Below are 17,797 nucleotides of genomic sequence, written 5' to 3' on the forward strand. Positions count from 1 at the left end.
ATTAGAAAGAGAATTCTGAGGGTTATAAAAGTGATATATGATATTAATGCAGCAGTCCATAAAAACGTAAAGTCTAAGGAATTTGTGACAAAGGAAGGACTTAAGCGAGGTGGGAGTTTAAATCCAACCCCGCTTATAAGAATACGGATGAAATAGTGAAGATGTGTAAAAAGGATTAAAAAGGTTCCTGATTGGATACAGAAATGTGTACGCGGTGGAAATTTTCGAAGGAGCTTTTGTGGATGACGTAGTTATTATACCTAGAGGTGAAAAGGAACTTAATGAGACCTTAAACAAGTGAAATAAGAGTACAAAGGAATTCAGAATGAAAATGAACAAAACGAAAACAAAAGTAATGGTGATAAATGAAAAACTAGAAAGAGATAAACACAAGAATAGAAAAGGCACCAAAAGTATACTACGAAATAAGCAAGATATTTTTAGATTATATTTTTGAAAATAAATACTTGTAAAGCGATATAAAGATTTATACTAATCTTTGGCTGCGAAACATGAGTACTAACAAAAAGAGGAAAAAGTAAATTGCAGGCTGTGAAAATAAAATGTCTAACATGGGAAGTGACACTTCCCTTGTGGCTTTTACTGCACGTATAAAAAAAAAGACGTAAACCTTATTTTGGTCCTTTCTGTGACTGTACCAAATTTCATCGAAATAGGTGAGACACAGTTATGACATTTCCCTGGCAAAAAGAGTAAAAAGAGTAAAGGTGTTACGAGTAAGGATAAGATTAAAATTTAATCTTATCCTTCTCGAGGCTATAGGCGATTTTATAGAAAATAGATAGTTAAGTTGGTGAAGTCATCTAGAGAATACAAAATACAAGAAAACGTGAAACGTGTATGGCTGAGAAAGAAAGCTAGGAAGTGACACTTCCCTTGTGTGGTTTTTACTGTACGTATAAAAAAAGAATTAAATCTTATTGTGGTCCTTTCCATGACTGTACCAAATTTCATCGAAATCGGTGGGACACAGTTATGACACTTACTCAAGAAGAGTAAAGGTAGTTATGAGGAAGGATAAGATTAAATATAAGATTGAATGAAATATACATATATCGAGGTTGTAGGCGATTTTATAGAAAATAGATAGCTAACTTTGTGAAGTCATCTAGAGGATGCAAAATACAAGACATGTGAAACGTGTATACTGCATGCATACAAAAAGATGTAAACTTTATTTTGTTCCTTTCTATGACTGTACCAAATTTCATCGAAATCGGTGAAATATAGTTATGACACTTCCCTTGCAAGAAAAGTAAAGGGAGTTACGATTAAGGATAAGATTAAATATAAGATGGAAGGAACTAGGTGGTCATCTAGAGTAGCGTTTCTTAATCTTTTTGATGAGTGGAACCCTTTTTAATGACCACATTTATCGTGGAACCCCTGTTATCATTCAATAATTAGAGTTATTTTAAATAATATTTATTTGCTTCAAAAAGTACTTTCAAAATTAATACAAAAGTTATTAAAATAACGTTTAATGGGAAGAGTGGCGCTGCTTTTTATTACCGCAGATATACTTAATATTAGGCTTTATGGATGAAAGTTAAATTCTCATGTCAGGCTCGGCGTCAAGTTTATTGCGATATTTATTTTTTGTCGACACATAAGCTGAGAATCCCATTTTACACATATATGTAGTAGCAAATGGTAAAAGTGTCAACACGCCCTTTTGCAGTAATTGAGGATTCATCTTTCAAACTGCACCAAAATTGCACTAACGGCATTGATTTAAATTTTTCTTGCAACGATGAATGAGATGTTATTTCAATCAAAGTTTCATATTTTTTTGACGACATGGTTGAAGGTCGTGTATTGATAATGAATGGATTTTTAATTCACAGTTCTTGTTGATATTCAATCTACCTGTCATTCGGAAAATATTCATTAAAAGCTTCACTCAAACCTTTCAGGTGTTGAAGAACCTCTTCAATAAATGTCTGCCCTATTTTAATCTTTTCCTCTTCCAAAAAGTCTTTTATAGTTGCGAAGCTATCATATTCATTGGAGCGCACACAAGTTGTCCAAAATTCTATCTTTTCCTTGAAAGTAAGAATTTTTTCAGTAGCAGTAAATACATTTATCTATTTGCTCTGAAGTGTTAACTTAAGATTAAAATAAAATAATCGATCTTTCAATTCGAAATTATGTTCTAAGAAAGCACGTACTTCATCCCTTAGTTTAAACAAAACGAGTTAGTATCTTTCCTCGTGACAACTATTTGACTTCAGTATGTACAGAAAAGATATTGAATAAACGATTATTTAGAGGCCGAGATTTTATGAAGTTAATGATTTTTACCACCTCATCGAGAGCCTTCTTATAACTGGGGGATAATTTCTTTGCAGCAAGTGCCTACCTATAAATCATACAGTGACTGCTAGAACAGTTTTTGGCGATATTTTTAATAAGCTGTACAGCCCCATTAATTGTGCCACTTATGGTTTTTGCTCTATCTGTACAGATATCGATGCAGTTGTCTTATGGTATTTCATTGTGTTCAAGAAAAGAATTTAGGAGACTAAATATTTCTAGTCCTATGTGTTGGTAGAGATTTGCATAACAAAAGATGCTCTGATATTGCGGTTTCATGCTGGTACCTAACGATGACAATTAATATTGCGAGTCTAGCGCTACTTCGGTAGATTCGTCCATTAGTAATGCAAATTTGCATGATTTCAGGCGAAAAGTAAGTTCATTCTTTAAATTGGTTGCTAAATTGGTTTTATTAGATTTTCCGCAATTGAGTACGGTTCACCGCGTTGAGCTATTTTTATAGATGTTTTTAATTTTACAAGTTCGTCACATTTTTGCTTGAAAAATTAATTATTTTTTTCTTTAAGGTCCCCATGAACAGATTCCAAATATCGACGCATCTTAGTTGGAGCCATAGAGTTATTTGGAAGAACTTTGCTACATATAACGCACTGCGGATTAGCATTACTATTCATAAATAATAAGGATATATAACTTTCATCATACCTCTTATGTTTTTTAGTAAATATTTTGGATTCAACACTTGTAGAAGCATTTACAACTGGTTTATTTTCTTTTGGGGCGATTTGATTTGTATCGGTCATTGTTTCCATCATTATGTTTTTTAAAACAGCTAGACGTTGACGCTGATGTTATGTAAAAAGTATCACGTACGATTCACGGAACTCTTGAGTATTTTCTACGGGAGCAGGGTTTTTCAGGTAAAGAGTAGTGGTTTATATAATTTACTCTTTAGAATTAAAATACAAAGATAGATGTGTTGTCTTGTTGAATGCTAGTAATGGAATGCATGGAATGGCTTTACATCGAAATATCAACAAAATGGTATAATAGCAATTTGGGTAATTTGATAAAAGTTATAATTTCTATGTAAAGGTAGGCTGTGTACGCTACACCAGGGTTCCGTGGAACACAGTTTAAGAAACGCTGATCTAGAGGATGCAAAATAAAAGGCAAGTGAAACATATATGGCTGAGAGAGCAAGCTAAGAAGAGCTTTCTAAAGAATCAATTAATTGGGTGGTTGATAAATCCTGTATAATCAAGTTCTTGCAAAATACTGTACCTGAACTTTTTTAGATTATTATTTATTTTATTTAAAAAATAAAAGTAATAAATAAAACAAAGTGTTTTGAAATAGGAATGTCGTATATTAATCAACATTTATAAAATATTTTAAATTGTAACAAACATGACTAGATTCATACTGATTCACAAAAAAATAATAATGACAATGAGCGGCGTCGGACGCGCATGGTTGTTTTTTTTTCTCATTTTGGTGGTTTGGGGCATGCGGTGGTCGCCGGTCCTGCAGGAGGCCGGATCCTGCACGACCCGCGGCCGACCCGTCTTCCGAACGAAATAACAATAATTTAACATTAACATACACAAGTATACCGCTTTGATACAAATTAAATCAAATCACTGCACGAGTTGGTTTCTCGGTTTTTTGCGTTTTTTAAGGTATTTTTAGTTTTCCAGGGTTTTTGCCTTTTTGCTATACACCGGTGTAAACGTTCCTCGGGTTTCTCCCTTTCTTCTTCCTTTTTTTTACTAAGTCATTTTTTTCTCTATTTATATCTACACTGAGAACAGGTTCCCTTCCGGGTAGTTTACGTGATCTCGTTATTTTTTTTTCTTATTACATTTTTCTTGTTAAATTTGTTTAGCGCTTTTATTTTCAAATTCGAATTGCCGCGCATTCGGGCGAAGCGAAACGAAGCTGAGGAAATTATATATCATTCGCGTTCTAAAACTTGGCCTACACTTATTCGATTATTTCATAAGAATTTATTTATTTTGTGTTATTGTAATTAAATATCAAGGTGAAAATGTAGAAAAGGAAGACTGGTACTGATATTTTATAAGAACAAAAAATTATGATAATTAAGGAATGTGTAAATAAATGTGAACGTCGATTAAGTGTAGAACAAATTGTAATCCTCACCATAGTTGAATCAAACGGAACAAATCTGCGTTTTGTTGGGACGTTATTAAATTGATAATAATACTACGTATAATAAGTACGTTTTGTCCTCAAAGTATTTAATATTTTAGCCGACCATACGTCATCCACTCTGACTAGAAGATTTTCCTATATGAAAACAATGCGTAATTCGTAATTTTTTGGCATTTCTCAAGTACGACACTATATATTTATATACTCATTTAAGGAACAAGTAATACAGCATCTATTTTTTTCTCATTTTTTTAATATCTGCGTATCGAATGCTTAACCACAGTATACTAAAAGTTTATGTACGTAATGGAACTGGCTGGAAGTTTATTTATTTATTAAAAGGGCCAACGACGTTATTTTTTTTTCGTTTATACATTCTTAATTATAAGTACACGTACGATATTACCATGTTAATTAATTTATTAAAAATCAAAAAGGAAAACGTCTAGAGTTTTTTTTAATACTCCTCTATCGAAAATATCTTAAGAGTCTTAACCTCGAATTCGCTTCCACTACAACGACGGGGTTTTTATCACTCGATTTTATTACAGCAGCGCGGTACTAATGCTTCTCGTTTGGTTCTTTACTAAAATTTAACGAAAAGCAACCAATTGTGTGCCCGAAAATACGAAACCTAGACCGATATTTTATTTATTTTTTCAAAATGCTATATAATTTTAGTTCGCTTAGTTATTTGAATTATAAAAATGGCAGTTAAGTCGTTTTATGTCTTCAACACAATAAGTGTGCGATTTTTAGTTGTTGTGCATTATGTATGATATATTTTGAGCAAAATGAGAGAATATTATTAAGTATTTTTTTTTAAATTTCATGCTAAAGCGATTTCATTTAATTAACACGATTAAATATTATTGCCGATTTAGTTTATAATAATTAAATACTTTTCTAAAATATTTCAAACAAATTGCTATCCTAAACGTTTATTGCTTTTTATTTGCTATGTATAAGATACTTTTACTCTGGCTTTAGATTGTTTTCTATTATTAGTAATGTTAATTAATATATAGTAATTAGTATTATTAATTCGAATTGAGAAACTGAACGTTATACTTTGGAAAATTAACAACAAAATAACTATGGGTTGTTAGGTATATTTTGTTATAAAGTTAATATGAAGTTGCTTCAACATAATTTTTATGATCTTCATGACACAATAATAAAATCTTAAACTTAAAGTCTATATAGTCTATTTGTCGAGATGATTTATTTTTCACGCAAACACTCTAAAGATTCTGTGTTGTATCAGAATAACAATAAAGTTTGAATATCCAAGGAACAACCGATATAAAAGATTGTTCAAATTGTCGAAAGAATTGGAAGCGTTATATTTTACACAAATTAACTACATTTTACTAGATAATGATTTTTTTTACCTACAAACAAAATATTGAAATAAAGTATTAATAGTGTAACAACAAAGTAATTTACAAGTTATTGGGGAAAACCTGATCGGTACTTGATCTAAAGTTGTTAACTGAATGTTTGAAGACTATTTAGCAGAAATATCGATAAATTATATAAATATTCAATTAACAACTATAGATTTATTAGTAGTTGTACCATTGATTGTAGTTACTTGAGAAAGTAATAATGATTATCGTTTGACTAAATAAGATAAAGAATTGAATAATACAGACTGGTTAATACAAAGCGTTGTTGGAAACTATTTGCGATTCGATGAATTTGATATAGTTTGACAACATGATGTCTACCTTTCGTATTCTGCACACAAATGTTAGCTTTGGTCGTCGACGTTTTGTGAGGACGGCGATGTCCGATTCGGTTCGGTCGCGTTTTTGGGGCGGTAATCGGGCAGCACAACCGATTCCGGCCGTCGATCTCCGCCTCTGATTCCGCGACCGGTCGTCCGGTTTCGCTTCGGCCGAGCGCGCGGCGAACGTGTTGCGTTGACGTTGATATTCTCTCGTTTTTTGTATTACTTTTTTAATCATTTTGTTTTTTTTTCGATATAGTTACGTAGTATGTAATTAAATAGTGATATATGTTTTGCGGGTAGTTTTGGGGTCGCGGTCCGGCCGTCGACCCCGGTGGCGGCTGGAAGCGGCTGGGGGGCGGTGCGCGCCGCCCGCACGCTCGGGTGGATATGTAACAAGGGCTAAAAGCTAATCCAACCCTAGGTAAGCTTCACACAGCCCGATATACAAGCACTTAAAACAGTGCTGACTAGAAATAGTTCGGGATTAGCACACTACACGGCGGCGTTCGACAGACACATCGCGCGTTTCCGGTTTAACGCGATGTACTCTTTTGTTTTTCTGTTTTTTGTTCCGTTAATTAATTGATTAATTAATTAAATTAATTAAACTTCTCGCATCTTCCTCCCTCGTGTCACTTTCCATCTTCGATCATCTCGCTCTTCACCACTCCTCGCTCTTCATTTCCGTCCTCTTCTTCGTCGTCGCTCGACGAACCTTTCTTTTTTTATTATAATAATTATTATGTATACTTTATTACAACGTTATTATTTCATTTTTTTGCTTGTTGCTTCTCGTTTTTTTTGCTTTGTTTGCTAGGTTTTTATATTTACTTTTTTTTTGTTTGTTTGGCAGGAATCTCTCACCCGAAAACAATCGTGATACGAAGGTACCGATTCGGAGGCGGCAGTTCAGAGAGCGTCCGGAGCACTGCGCGCAAACACTGGGACAGGGACGGCGGCGGAACAGCGCGGTACAGCCGTGGGCGCAGCGCGTCCGTCACTAAAATAAAATCATATCATTACAAATAATTACAAAAATTTATGTTTAACCAACAATAATCGGAATCAAACTAGAAGGATATAAATGATAATGTTTTGCACAATTTAGCTCTGTGAACCAGGAACCCGAGTTCACGATATTTTGGTTTTATTAGTACCATTTGATAGAGATAATTTTTGAGGTATTGCACTTTAAAGGCATACTAACCGTACTTTAAATTTTCGCCCACGTCATCAAACGTTACTAAGGATTGGTATGACGTCATATTAATGCCACAATTGACCAATTACAGTATTCCATTTACAGTTACGATAGTAGCGTATTAATGACGTAAGGCTCAATGGTGAAGAACCAACATTACCATACTAAAATCATGAGCAAAACTGTTGTATATCATCAAACGTTTGTTATATAGGGTGAGCCAGAAAGAATGGGAAATCCGAATACCGGAGATACTAGACACCAAAATATGATGATTTAACGTAACATCTCTTATACAAATGTCAGTGGTTTTCGAGGCATAGGGTGTTGAAAGTTAAATTCTTATTTCGAAATTTCTTGATAATTTTGAAGGTTTTTGTACTATTAACATAAAATTTGGTAGTTTTATGTTTTTGAGCATGAGAAATACGAATTTGAAACTTGTTTTGTTATTGCTCGTAGAGGGCACTACATACACGCTGCTCGTTTGATAAATCAAATCATAAGTTTTTTAGCTGGACAGCTACGACCAATAAGAGCTGCAAATCACAAAGAGCATTCAATTTTACATAAAAAAGGTACTCTTATTGAAATTGTCTAAGTCTATCGGTTTTCGAATTGTTTACTTTTTAATGTTTAAATGTATTTTTTCTTCTAAAATATTTATTTTTTAACATAAGCAAAGTTATTTTTCCGCTTATGTTTCGTTAATTGCCTGTTAATTGTCAACATTGATCTAATTTTCGTGTGCAATAATCATTTTAGCAAGAGTATCTTTTTTGTGCAGAATTGAAAACTCCTTCAGATTTCTGGTTTTAATTCACCATACCTCAACTGACAAAATAGTCATGACTTGATATCTCAAACATACAGTGTGTATCTAGCGCCCTCTACGAGTAATCACAAAACAAATATCAAATTCGTATTTCTCATGTTCGAAAACATCTTACTACCAAATTTTATGTTAATAGCACAAAAACCTTCAAAATTATCAAGAAATTTCGAAATAAAAATTTAACTTTCAACACCCTGTGTATTAAAAACCACCGACTTGTATAAGATTTGTATAAGACATGTTAGGTTAAATCGTCATATTTTGGTGTCTAGTGTCTCCGGTATTCGGATTTCCCATTCTTTCTGACTCACCCTGTATAGGTTCTATACCATAAATTCCCACTCTCAAGTTAGCACTACCTTAAAAATGCATTATTTCAAATATTGTTTATAAAAATGGAAGCGACGAATTTGTAAACTTTACGACAAATTAAGCGACAATTAATGCAATAGCTTTTTTTATTCAAATCGCAAGATGTAGTGCCAACTTGACAGACGTAGAATCGTTTGTACCACCTTCGATTTCGTTTGTACCTCAACCGGTTCCAAAATACAGCGATTTTTTGATTTTTCAGATTATCGCTGAAAGTGTGTATCTCCGTTATTAATAGAGATATCGCAAAACGGTCGATGGAATTCGATAGAGAATCGTTTGTACTCGTTTGTACCATTTTTGTGTTAATTTGTACTTCAACCGATTCCAAAATACAGCAATTTTTTGATTCTTCAGAATATCGCTGAAAGTGTGTATCTCCGTTATCAATAGAGATATCGCAAAACGGTCGATGGAATTCGATAAAGAATCGTTTGTGCCCGTTTGTACCACTTTTGTTTTCCTTTGTATCTCAACCGATTCCAAAATACAGCGATTTTTTGATTCTTCAGAATAATATATATAACGGAGATATTATTAATGGAGATAACGCAAAACGGTCGATGGAATTCGATAGAGAGTCGTTTGTACCTCGTTATTCTACGAGAGTAGAATAAAAAAGAATAATATCCAGATAAACAGACTTGTTTGCAAAGAAGTATTAAAAATACGACCTATCATAGCACATCTAAGAATTAACCTTAATAACATGTCACAGTGAAGATTATCGACGGAGGTGATATAATGACGAATGTGACAAAAAGTGAAAAGCAAAGCGAAAATAATTTTACATAAAAAAGGTACTCTTATTGAAATTGTCTAAGTCTATCGGTTTTCGAATTATTTACTTTTAAATGTTTAAATGTATTTTTTCTTCTAAAATATTTATTTTTTAACATAAGCAAAGTTGGGTTATTTTTCCGCTTATGTTTCGACAATTGCCTGTTAATTGTCAACATTGATCTAATTTTCGTGTGCAATAATCATTTTTACCAACAATAAAGTTATTACCAATTCGGGTAGTATGCTGGTAGTATGTTGTCTTGTGTACAAACACGTGTTTGTGTGGATAAGTCTAGTAGTCGATATAAATCATCAAAACATTAAACGGCGTATACCAGGCCACACCGGCTAGAGTTGAGAACGGTTACGACCCAAACGTCAATTTAGTCTTATGTACTTGAAAAGTATGGGAACCACCGAGACCGAGACCCGGGGCTTCCCCTAATATTAAAAAAAGAGCTGTATTTTGGAAACTGTTGGGCATAAACGAACTTTCAGACGATATTCTGAAGAATCAAAAAATCGCTGTATTTTGGAATCGGTAACGGTACCAACGAAAACAAAAGTGGTACAAACGATTCTTTATCGAATTCCATCGACCGTTTTGCGATATCTCTATTAATAACGGAGATACACACTTTCAGCGGTATTCTGAAAAATCAAAAAATCGCTGTATTTTGGAACCGGTTGAGGTACAAACGAAATCGAAAGTGATACAAACGGGTACAAACGATTCTCTATCGAATTCCATCGACCGTTTTACGATATCTCTATTAATAACGGAGATACACACTTTCAGCGGTATTCTGAAGAATCAACAAATCACTGTATTTTGGAACCGGTTGAGGTACAAACGAAATCGAAAGTGTCACAAACGATTCTCTATCGAATTCCATCGACCGTTTGCGATATCTCTATTAATAACGGAGATACACACTTTCAGCAATATTCTGAAGAATTAAAAAATTGCTGTATTTTCGAATCGGTTGAGGTACAAATTAACACAAAAGTGATACAAACGGGTACAAACGATTCTCTATCGAATTCCATCAACCGTTTTGCGATATCTTTATTAATAACGGAGATACACACTTTCAGCGGTATTCTGAAGAATCAAAAAATCGCTGTATTTTGGAATCGGTTACGGTACAAACGAAAACAAAAGTGGTACAAACGGGTACAAACGATTCTCTATCGAATTCCATCGACCGTTTTGCGATATCTCTATTAATAACGGAGATACACACTTTCAGCGATATTCTGAAGAATCAAAAAATTGCTGTATTTTGGAATCGGTTGAGGTACAAATTAACACAAAAGTGGTACAAACGGGTACAAACGGTTCTCTATCGAATTCCATCGACCGTTTTGCGATATCTCTATTAATAACGGAGATACACACTTTCAGCGGTATTCTGAAAAATCAAAAAATCGCTGTATTTTAGAACCGGTTGAGGTACAAACGAAATCGAAAGTGGTACAAACGGGTACAAACGATTCTCTATCGAATTCCATCGACCGTTTTGCGATATCTCTATTAATAACGGAGATACACACTTTCAGCGGTATTTATTCTGAAAAGTCAAAAAATCGCTGTATTTTGGAACCGGTTGAGGTACTAACGAAATCGAAAGTGGTACAAACGATTCTCTATCGAATTCCATAGACCGTTTTGTGATATCTTTATTAATAACGGAGATACGCACTTTCAGCGGCATTCTGAAAAATCAAAAAATCGCTGTATTTTGGAACCGGTTGAGGTACAAATGAAATCGAAGGTGGTACAAACGGGTACAAACGATTTTCTACCGAATGGTATTAATAAAATTAGAATATCAAAAAGTGGAGTTCCAGCAATTTTTCAAAATTTTTTTATCTCGTTAGGTCCTGAGGTACAAACGAAATTAAAGGTGGTACAAACGAGTACAAGCGATTCTCTATTGAATGGTACTAATAAAACCAAAATATCGTAAACTTGGGTTCCAGGTTCACAGAGCTGCAAAATTTGTATAAACTCTCACTTCTTTCAGGTGTGGTTCCTTTTACTTGCAGAGGAGGAAATTTGGAATGCTTTTGATTCAAACTTAAGAATAACATTTTTATATTTCTTCGATGGTCGATATTTGAATTTGTACCAATCCACATCTAAACGATCATTCATAATTCAACTACTTACTAGCTAAACCTAAGGAGGACAGCACTAAGGAAAAATGTAGGTTAATAGGAAGTATTGAAATCAAATTGTTTTGAAGTGGATACGGTTGACCTCACTTCGAGATTTGGGAAATATAGGTGAATATTATATGGGGGATACTTTCCAAAACCAAATTAATACAATTCAGGAAACTGATTAAGCAACTCGTAACTTGTTAAGTTTCCTAAAGCAGCGTTTCCCAAACTAGTGTAGTAAGTACAGTAGTCTCGCTGTCTTCTTCTTTCTCATAATTTAGAACATGGTCCCATTTTTACGTACAGTAGTGAAAATTAAAAAGTAATAGAAGTAATAGAAAGAAGATTAAGAAAAACAAATTGAACTATCACAGACAAATAACCCGGAAAAATAAATGCACTTCAGACACAGCTACATTGAGATGGGGTTTGCATTATATACCATCATATTTTTCCAAATATTTCAGTATATGTTACTGCTAGCGTTATATATTTTTTTAATAGCGGGAGAAAAGTAAGTTGTGTAGGTATACAACTGGGGTATGCTGTATCCCACCACCCTTAATTTGTAAGTATGCACCATAAGTGCCACTATAAGTATCTGTGTGCCTTCTAATGTTGATATGGTTGCTAATGTTAGTGAACGTCTGATAAAGACACAATTGATCGGTATGAACAACGACCATTAAGTGGAAACTGGTAACCAACGGTTTATGTTAGCTAAGGATGGAACAATTTGGTTCAAGAACTCATTAACTAGGAGTGAAAGGTGAAGCAAAAATTAAAACATTCAATCTTATGCTGGTCATAGTTTGTTACGGATGCTATGTTAGAAGACTTCGTATTCTATACAAATATCAAAATAAGCAGTCAGTGTAAAATATGAGAAAAATAAATATCTAGAAAATGAACATACGTGGTTGAAATGGCACTTTGTGATTTGTTGGATATAGAGAAAATATTATCGTTATTAAAGTAAATGAGCATTAACCCAGCGTTACTGAATGCCATCTAGAAAATTGCAAAGATCTCTGCAAAAGGTTGCAATATTGGAAAGACTATATATATTAAGGCAAAACCAATCTTTTGGCAGATAAATTATCAAAGTTATGGATAAAATAACAACTACCTGAGGATTACTTTATTAATAACAACATTGAATATGATGGATTTTATAAGTTAAAAATTTTTAGTGGCTAAGAATTGTGATGCGATAAACATTTTTAATGTAGTAGGTTGGTCTATATAAAGATTATAGTAAATCAAGAGAGAATAAATCCAAATATATTGAAATTGAAAACGTTGTTACCTTTTTGGAAACTGTCGAGTTAGTTTGGAAGAATCATATAGAGTAAATTATAAACTTTTGCTAATTATCTAACTTCTATAATTGATCACATGGTCAAAGTAACAGACAATGTTCACAAGATTTGAGATTTATTGACATTGGAGATTTTGCTTACATATGACATTCTATTTCTATGCGTCTTTTTACCACAGAATGAGTTTGGTCCTAAAGCGGGTCGAGAAATTATGTTGAAAAGTTTGTATTTTAGGATATCTTTTAATGGGTTTCTTGCCTTTTAAACAAACGAAAGCGAAAACTGAGTTCTCTAAATCGTTATGAACGAAAGGTTTTACGAGGGAATGATGACGCATTGCGGCTGGGTTTAAATTTGTAATACTTTGCGTAAGTTAATCTGGAGAAGGTTGACCGTAAAGTAATTTTGCGGGTGAATAACCTAAATCTTCTTGTATGGTTAATCTAAGGCCGAGATGGATGATGGAATGTTCATTTTTCCAATTAATTGCGTTCCCTCTGACTATCAAAGCGGTTTTAAGCAGGTTCTTTAGAACAATTCAAGAACACTATTGAAACTATTACTATTGAAGAACACTAAGTCTTTGCGGATAGTGTATTGAAGTATATAAAAAAAGTTGAAATTCGAGTTGTCGTCCATAATGATGGATAAGATGATTATTGAGAATAGGTACTACAAAAGATGCTGTCTATCAAGTAAACCTTTCAAATATCACGAATTTAATTTTACTAAATTAAAAATTTGTTTTAAAATCATATTTATTAAATAATTATTTCATATTTGTATCAAACTTATGAACATAACGTAGAAATATTCAATGTACTATATGCAGCATAGTTCTAAATCATGTTTTAATTTGAAAAGCAGCGGACCGGAATATACAAAGCATCATATTATATGCTCAGTGCGGTGTTGCTAACCGGACGTTAATTACTGAATATGCACGGTAATTTATACCAAAATACGGTATACTTCTAACACACAAATCTGAGGTAAAGCTACGTATATTTGTGGTTAAACATAACATATATTTCAACACTAGGAAATTGTTGGTTGTGAAAAGAAGTGTTTAGGAATATAATTTCAATATATTGGTGGACAAGGCTACTGATATATTAGTTAGTAAAATGCCTGTATTCTGGTCAGATGTTTTATTGTTCACAAACAGAAAGTTATCATCTTGGTCTTAGGTTTCTTTATAATTTGGTGTAATCGAGATTTAGAGTCTTGTAATCATAAAATGTGGCTGTACGAATTTAGCTGCAGAAACTCTTACTTAGTATACCATGCTATGCAGCGACAGAAAAGAGAAAAAGGCCAGGTTGAAAAGAAATACCGGAAAGGAGAGAACAGCTTAACCATAGATGTGTCCATTTTATAATGAGACTTCTTTAGATCTAGTATCAAACGGTTGCATGAATTTTGGATCTATTGAATTTTACTTTCATTAGTACGATAATAGAGTTTGATAAAGAGAATCATAAATTCTTCCGAGTACTTATAACATTTAAATTTTTGTAGCAAGACTGTATACCTCTTGTAAAATTATTAACATGATCGGTAAACGATTGCTCTCTTGCTTTCTAATAAACTCAGTGGTGCTAAACAATCTTATCAAATCCGTGATATGTAAGAAATCTTCAACGAAGAATTGTTTTTATTTTGTTGACCTAAATGTCTGAAATTCTGTTTAGAGGGGTCCACACTGAACTAAAATCGGTTCTTAGGGAAGAACATAATATAGTTGTATACCATCAGCATACTGACTACCAGTGTTTCACAAAATTATAATGTGTTGTTATAATATCCAGATAGATGTTGATCACTAATATTATTAGCAATTATGTGATTAAAACTAAATGATTTATTACATCAAAAGCCGTGGAGAATTCGATCAAAGTTACAAGCGATTTCTAAACCGTGCAATTAATACAAATTACTTTCGACCACACGGTTCAAGTCATAGGGTAATGTAGTAATTTTTTTTTAGAATCTACTTTAGTCCATTAACACTAGTTTAGTGTGAATTAGATACTGAATGTGAGCAGAAGCGATATTGGTTTATGTGGTATTCAGTAATTAAAGTGAATTTATAAATAAACGACCATCAGACTGTAGGTTGTAGAAAAGTAAAAGTAGCTGGAATGTTACTCATTTGTTCAACTATACAAGAAGTATATGGTGTTCTACAAAAATAACGCCCAATTACTACAGAGTAAAAGGTTAACAAGGCAAACTCACAAAAAACAAGCGAAAAAGTTTATCATTGGGACGTTGTAGTTTTGTCAGATAACTTAGAAAAACACTTATTTAAACTTAGAAAGTCCACTAGGTGATTTCAGGTGAATTTTAAATAGTTAATTATTTCTGAGAGCAATAAATATAGTCAAGAAGGAAATTGGCAGAATTGTACCGTAAATTCTAAAATAAAAAGTTTTATTACACTATGTTACTTCTTAACTGTTACTTCTCACTTTTTAGTAGACAGAACCAAGTTTCAAGAAGATGAAAGTACTGGGAATGAGAACTAGATAATTTTAATCATATAGTTGTTAATAATATTAGTCATCAACATCTATCTGGCAAACTATATCACATTGGATTCAAATACTTACATTGCCGAAGTGAGGCCGATCTCGTTTTCAATATTTTTTTAAGTGTACCTATACGTGTTAGTTATATGAAAAATTTTTTGCAAAATTTCTAGGTTAGGTATTTTTCGTGATTAAGTTTAAGAATCTGTGTATAATCCATTTTTAAGAATTTAATCATAGAAATTTCATAAATTAGTAATAAAAGTAACAGAACAAACCTGTTTGAAAATTTACTTTATGTTTTTGAGAAATAAATATTAATCTTATTAACTCTTTACTTTAGTAAACGAGGAACACAGTTTGGGAGACGCTGCTCTACGGTAATTACTTCATACTACTTCAGAGATACTCGATCAGTTATCTGAAAAGCAACAAATAATAACAAGAATTGAAAATCTAACACCATTTTAAACTTTTAGATGAGGACCATATCTAAACATACCGAAAACTCTTTTTTTACCTTGTAGTCAGACGTCAGTCTCGATGCTCATGGCGTTGATGTTATTGTTGTGTCGCGGGTTACAGTTCTGTTTACGGGCCAGCTGGTCCCGCGTCACCAACAGACCCTCCTCCAGTTCCACGAAGTCGGACGACGACTCGCTAAGCGAGTTCTTCTTCATGTGCTGTCCAAGAGTTCCGGGCAGGTATGGGCAGCTGGTCACGTGGTTGAAATTTTGCGACTGCATCTCCTCCTGGTCAGTCTCACGGTGATAGAAATAGTTGAAGTTGGAAACGATGACCGGCACCGGAAGTGCGATCGTCAGTACGCCAGCAATCGCGCACAACGAACCGACGATCTTCCCCCAGACTCCCACAGGCCTGAAGGAGGCAATACGGAAAACGAGAAAGAAAGAATTAGAATCGGAATACGAACGCCGATTTTATTGTTAGTTATAGTGATGATGAAAAGGGGGATTGTTGTTAGGGATTCTTTTGGAGCTTAGTTATTATATTATCTTAATTTGTTGTATAAAATGCATGCCAGTGTGCTAAGTTAAAAAAGCGATGCAATCGAAGCAGCTAGGAAGCAAACTCAATGATGGCGATAGTGAAGGTGTGGTGGCGGTGCAGCAAAGATATAACAAAACAGAAAGAGAAAAAGAAGTAGAGAGTTTGGAGTTGAATGGAAGAGTGGAGGAGTAGATGGAACGTTGGATTCAAGGTGATGCATGCGAGGGTTCGAGCTGTGTAAACGGCATTCCATTAGAAAATTCTTTGTTCCTCAGATCGACAGTAAACAAGCAACATCGAGCACACAGCGGCACGACATTTAAGGTGACAATAGTAATATGGTCATAAGAATATAATAATATATATAATCTAAAACAATAATAATGGTAATAATAGAGGAGTAGTCATGATGACGGTAATCGGAATATCACACAGATTGGTGCAATTACCGCATCAAAAGTGCCAGTTTACTGTTCTTCTAAACCAATGATTTTTGAAATTTAGATAATTTTAAGAAATAAAAGTTTTACTAAATTTTGTGAGTATGTGTACATGATGTTGTAGTGTTGTGTAAAATTAGCTGTACATTGTCTTTATATTATTCTCGTTTAATAACCTGTCAACTTTAAGGACTGGTTGTAATCCCCATTCTTTAATGTAGTTTGTAATTAGCATTTTCTAGGTAATTTAGGCAACTTTAAAACTTGTAATTAAAAATTTGATTAAACTTGTCGTAGTTTTTTGCAGTTAATTTTTATGATTGATTGACGATGCGGTAGTTGAACCGATCGGCGTAAAAACGGAATAGAATGAAATAGTAGTAATAATAATAAGTAGTCAATGTATGTAATAGTAAAATAGTGGTCATAGTAGAGGTTTGGTAAAACAGTAATTGGAGTGGTAATCGGTAGTAGTAGTAGTAGTCCCCGGAGCAAAGAATTTTCTGGTGGTCGCCTTGCTATAAGTGTACGCTACGGTGGTGGCAACTAAATCTGAATTAGGTGTGTACATCATACGTCATGTCGCCGTAGCCCACGGTGGTCATCGTGACCACTGCCCACCAGAACGCGTCTGGAATCGACTTGAAGAAGGAGTTCTCGGAGCCCGCCTCGGCGAAGTAGACGGCGCTCGAGAACAGCACGACACCTGCAAGAGGAGGAGGAACACGGGGTGAGTAGTGTCCGGCCCTCGGCCACTGTACCTCATGTCGCCGTAGCCAACGGTCGTCATCGTTACGACGGCCCACCAAAACGCGTCCGGGATCGACTTGAAGAAGGACTGCTCGCTCCCTGCTTCCGCGAAGTACACCGTACTGGAGAAGAGGACCACCCCTGGAACACACACGACTTGCGG

At 34.1% G+C, this 17,797-nt stretch overlaps 1 protein-coding gene across 15 annotated transcripts in view; it reads right to left on the reverse strand.

Annotated features, from left to right (window-relative positions):
- Positions 1-3,649: 3,649 nt before the first annotated feature.
- LOC111429421 (Potassium voltage-gated channel protein Shaker) overlaps positions 3,650-17,797 on the reverse strand; it is a 411,559-nt gene continuing 397,411 nt past the window's right edge. For 12 of the 15 annotated variants that reach the window (XM_023065333.2, XM_023065336.2, XM_023065341.2 and 9 more), the window contains 3 exons: positions 17,461-17,590; positions 15,954-16,312; positions 3,650-7,217 (listed from right to left, as the gene is read on the reverse strand). In XM_023065333.2, the coding sequence (XP_022921101.1) occupies positions 15,961-16,312; positions 17,461-17,590 (482 nt within the window). In that variant the 3' untranslated portion in view covers positions 3,650-7,217; positions 15,954-15,960. The other 3 variants (XM_023065335.2, XM_023065334.2, XM_023065345.2) reach the window with 3 other exon arrangements.

The sequence above is a fragment of the Onthophagus taurus genome, chromosome 1, assembly GCF_036711975.1.
Source record: "Onthophagus taurus isolate NC chromosome 1, IU_Otau_3.0, whole genome shotgun sequence".
Taxonomy (NCBI): Eukaryota; Metazoa; Arthropoda; class Insecta; order Coleoptera; family Scarabaeidae; genus Onthophagus; species Onthophagus taurus.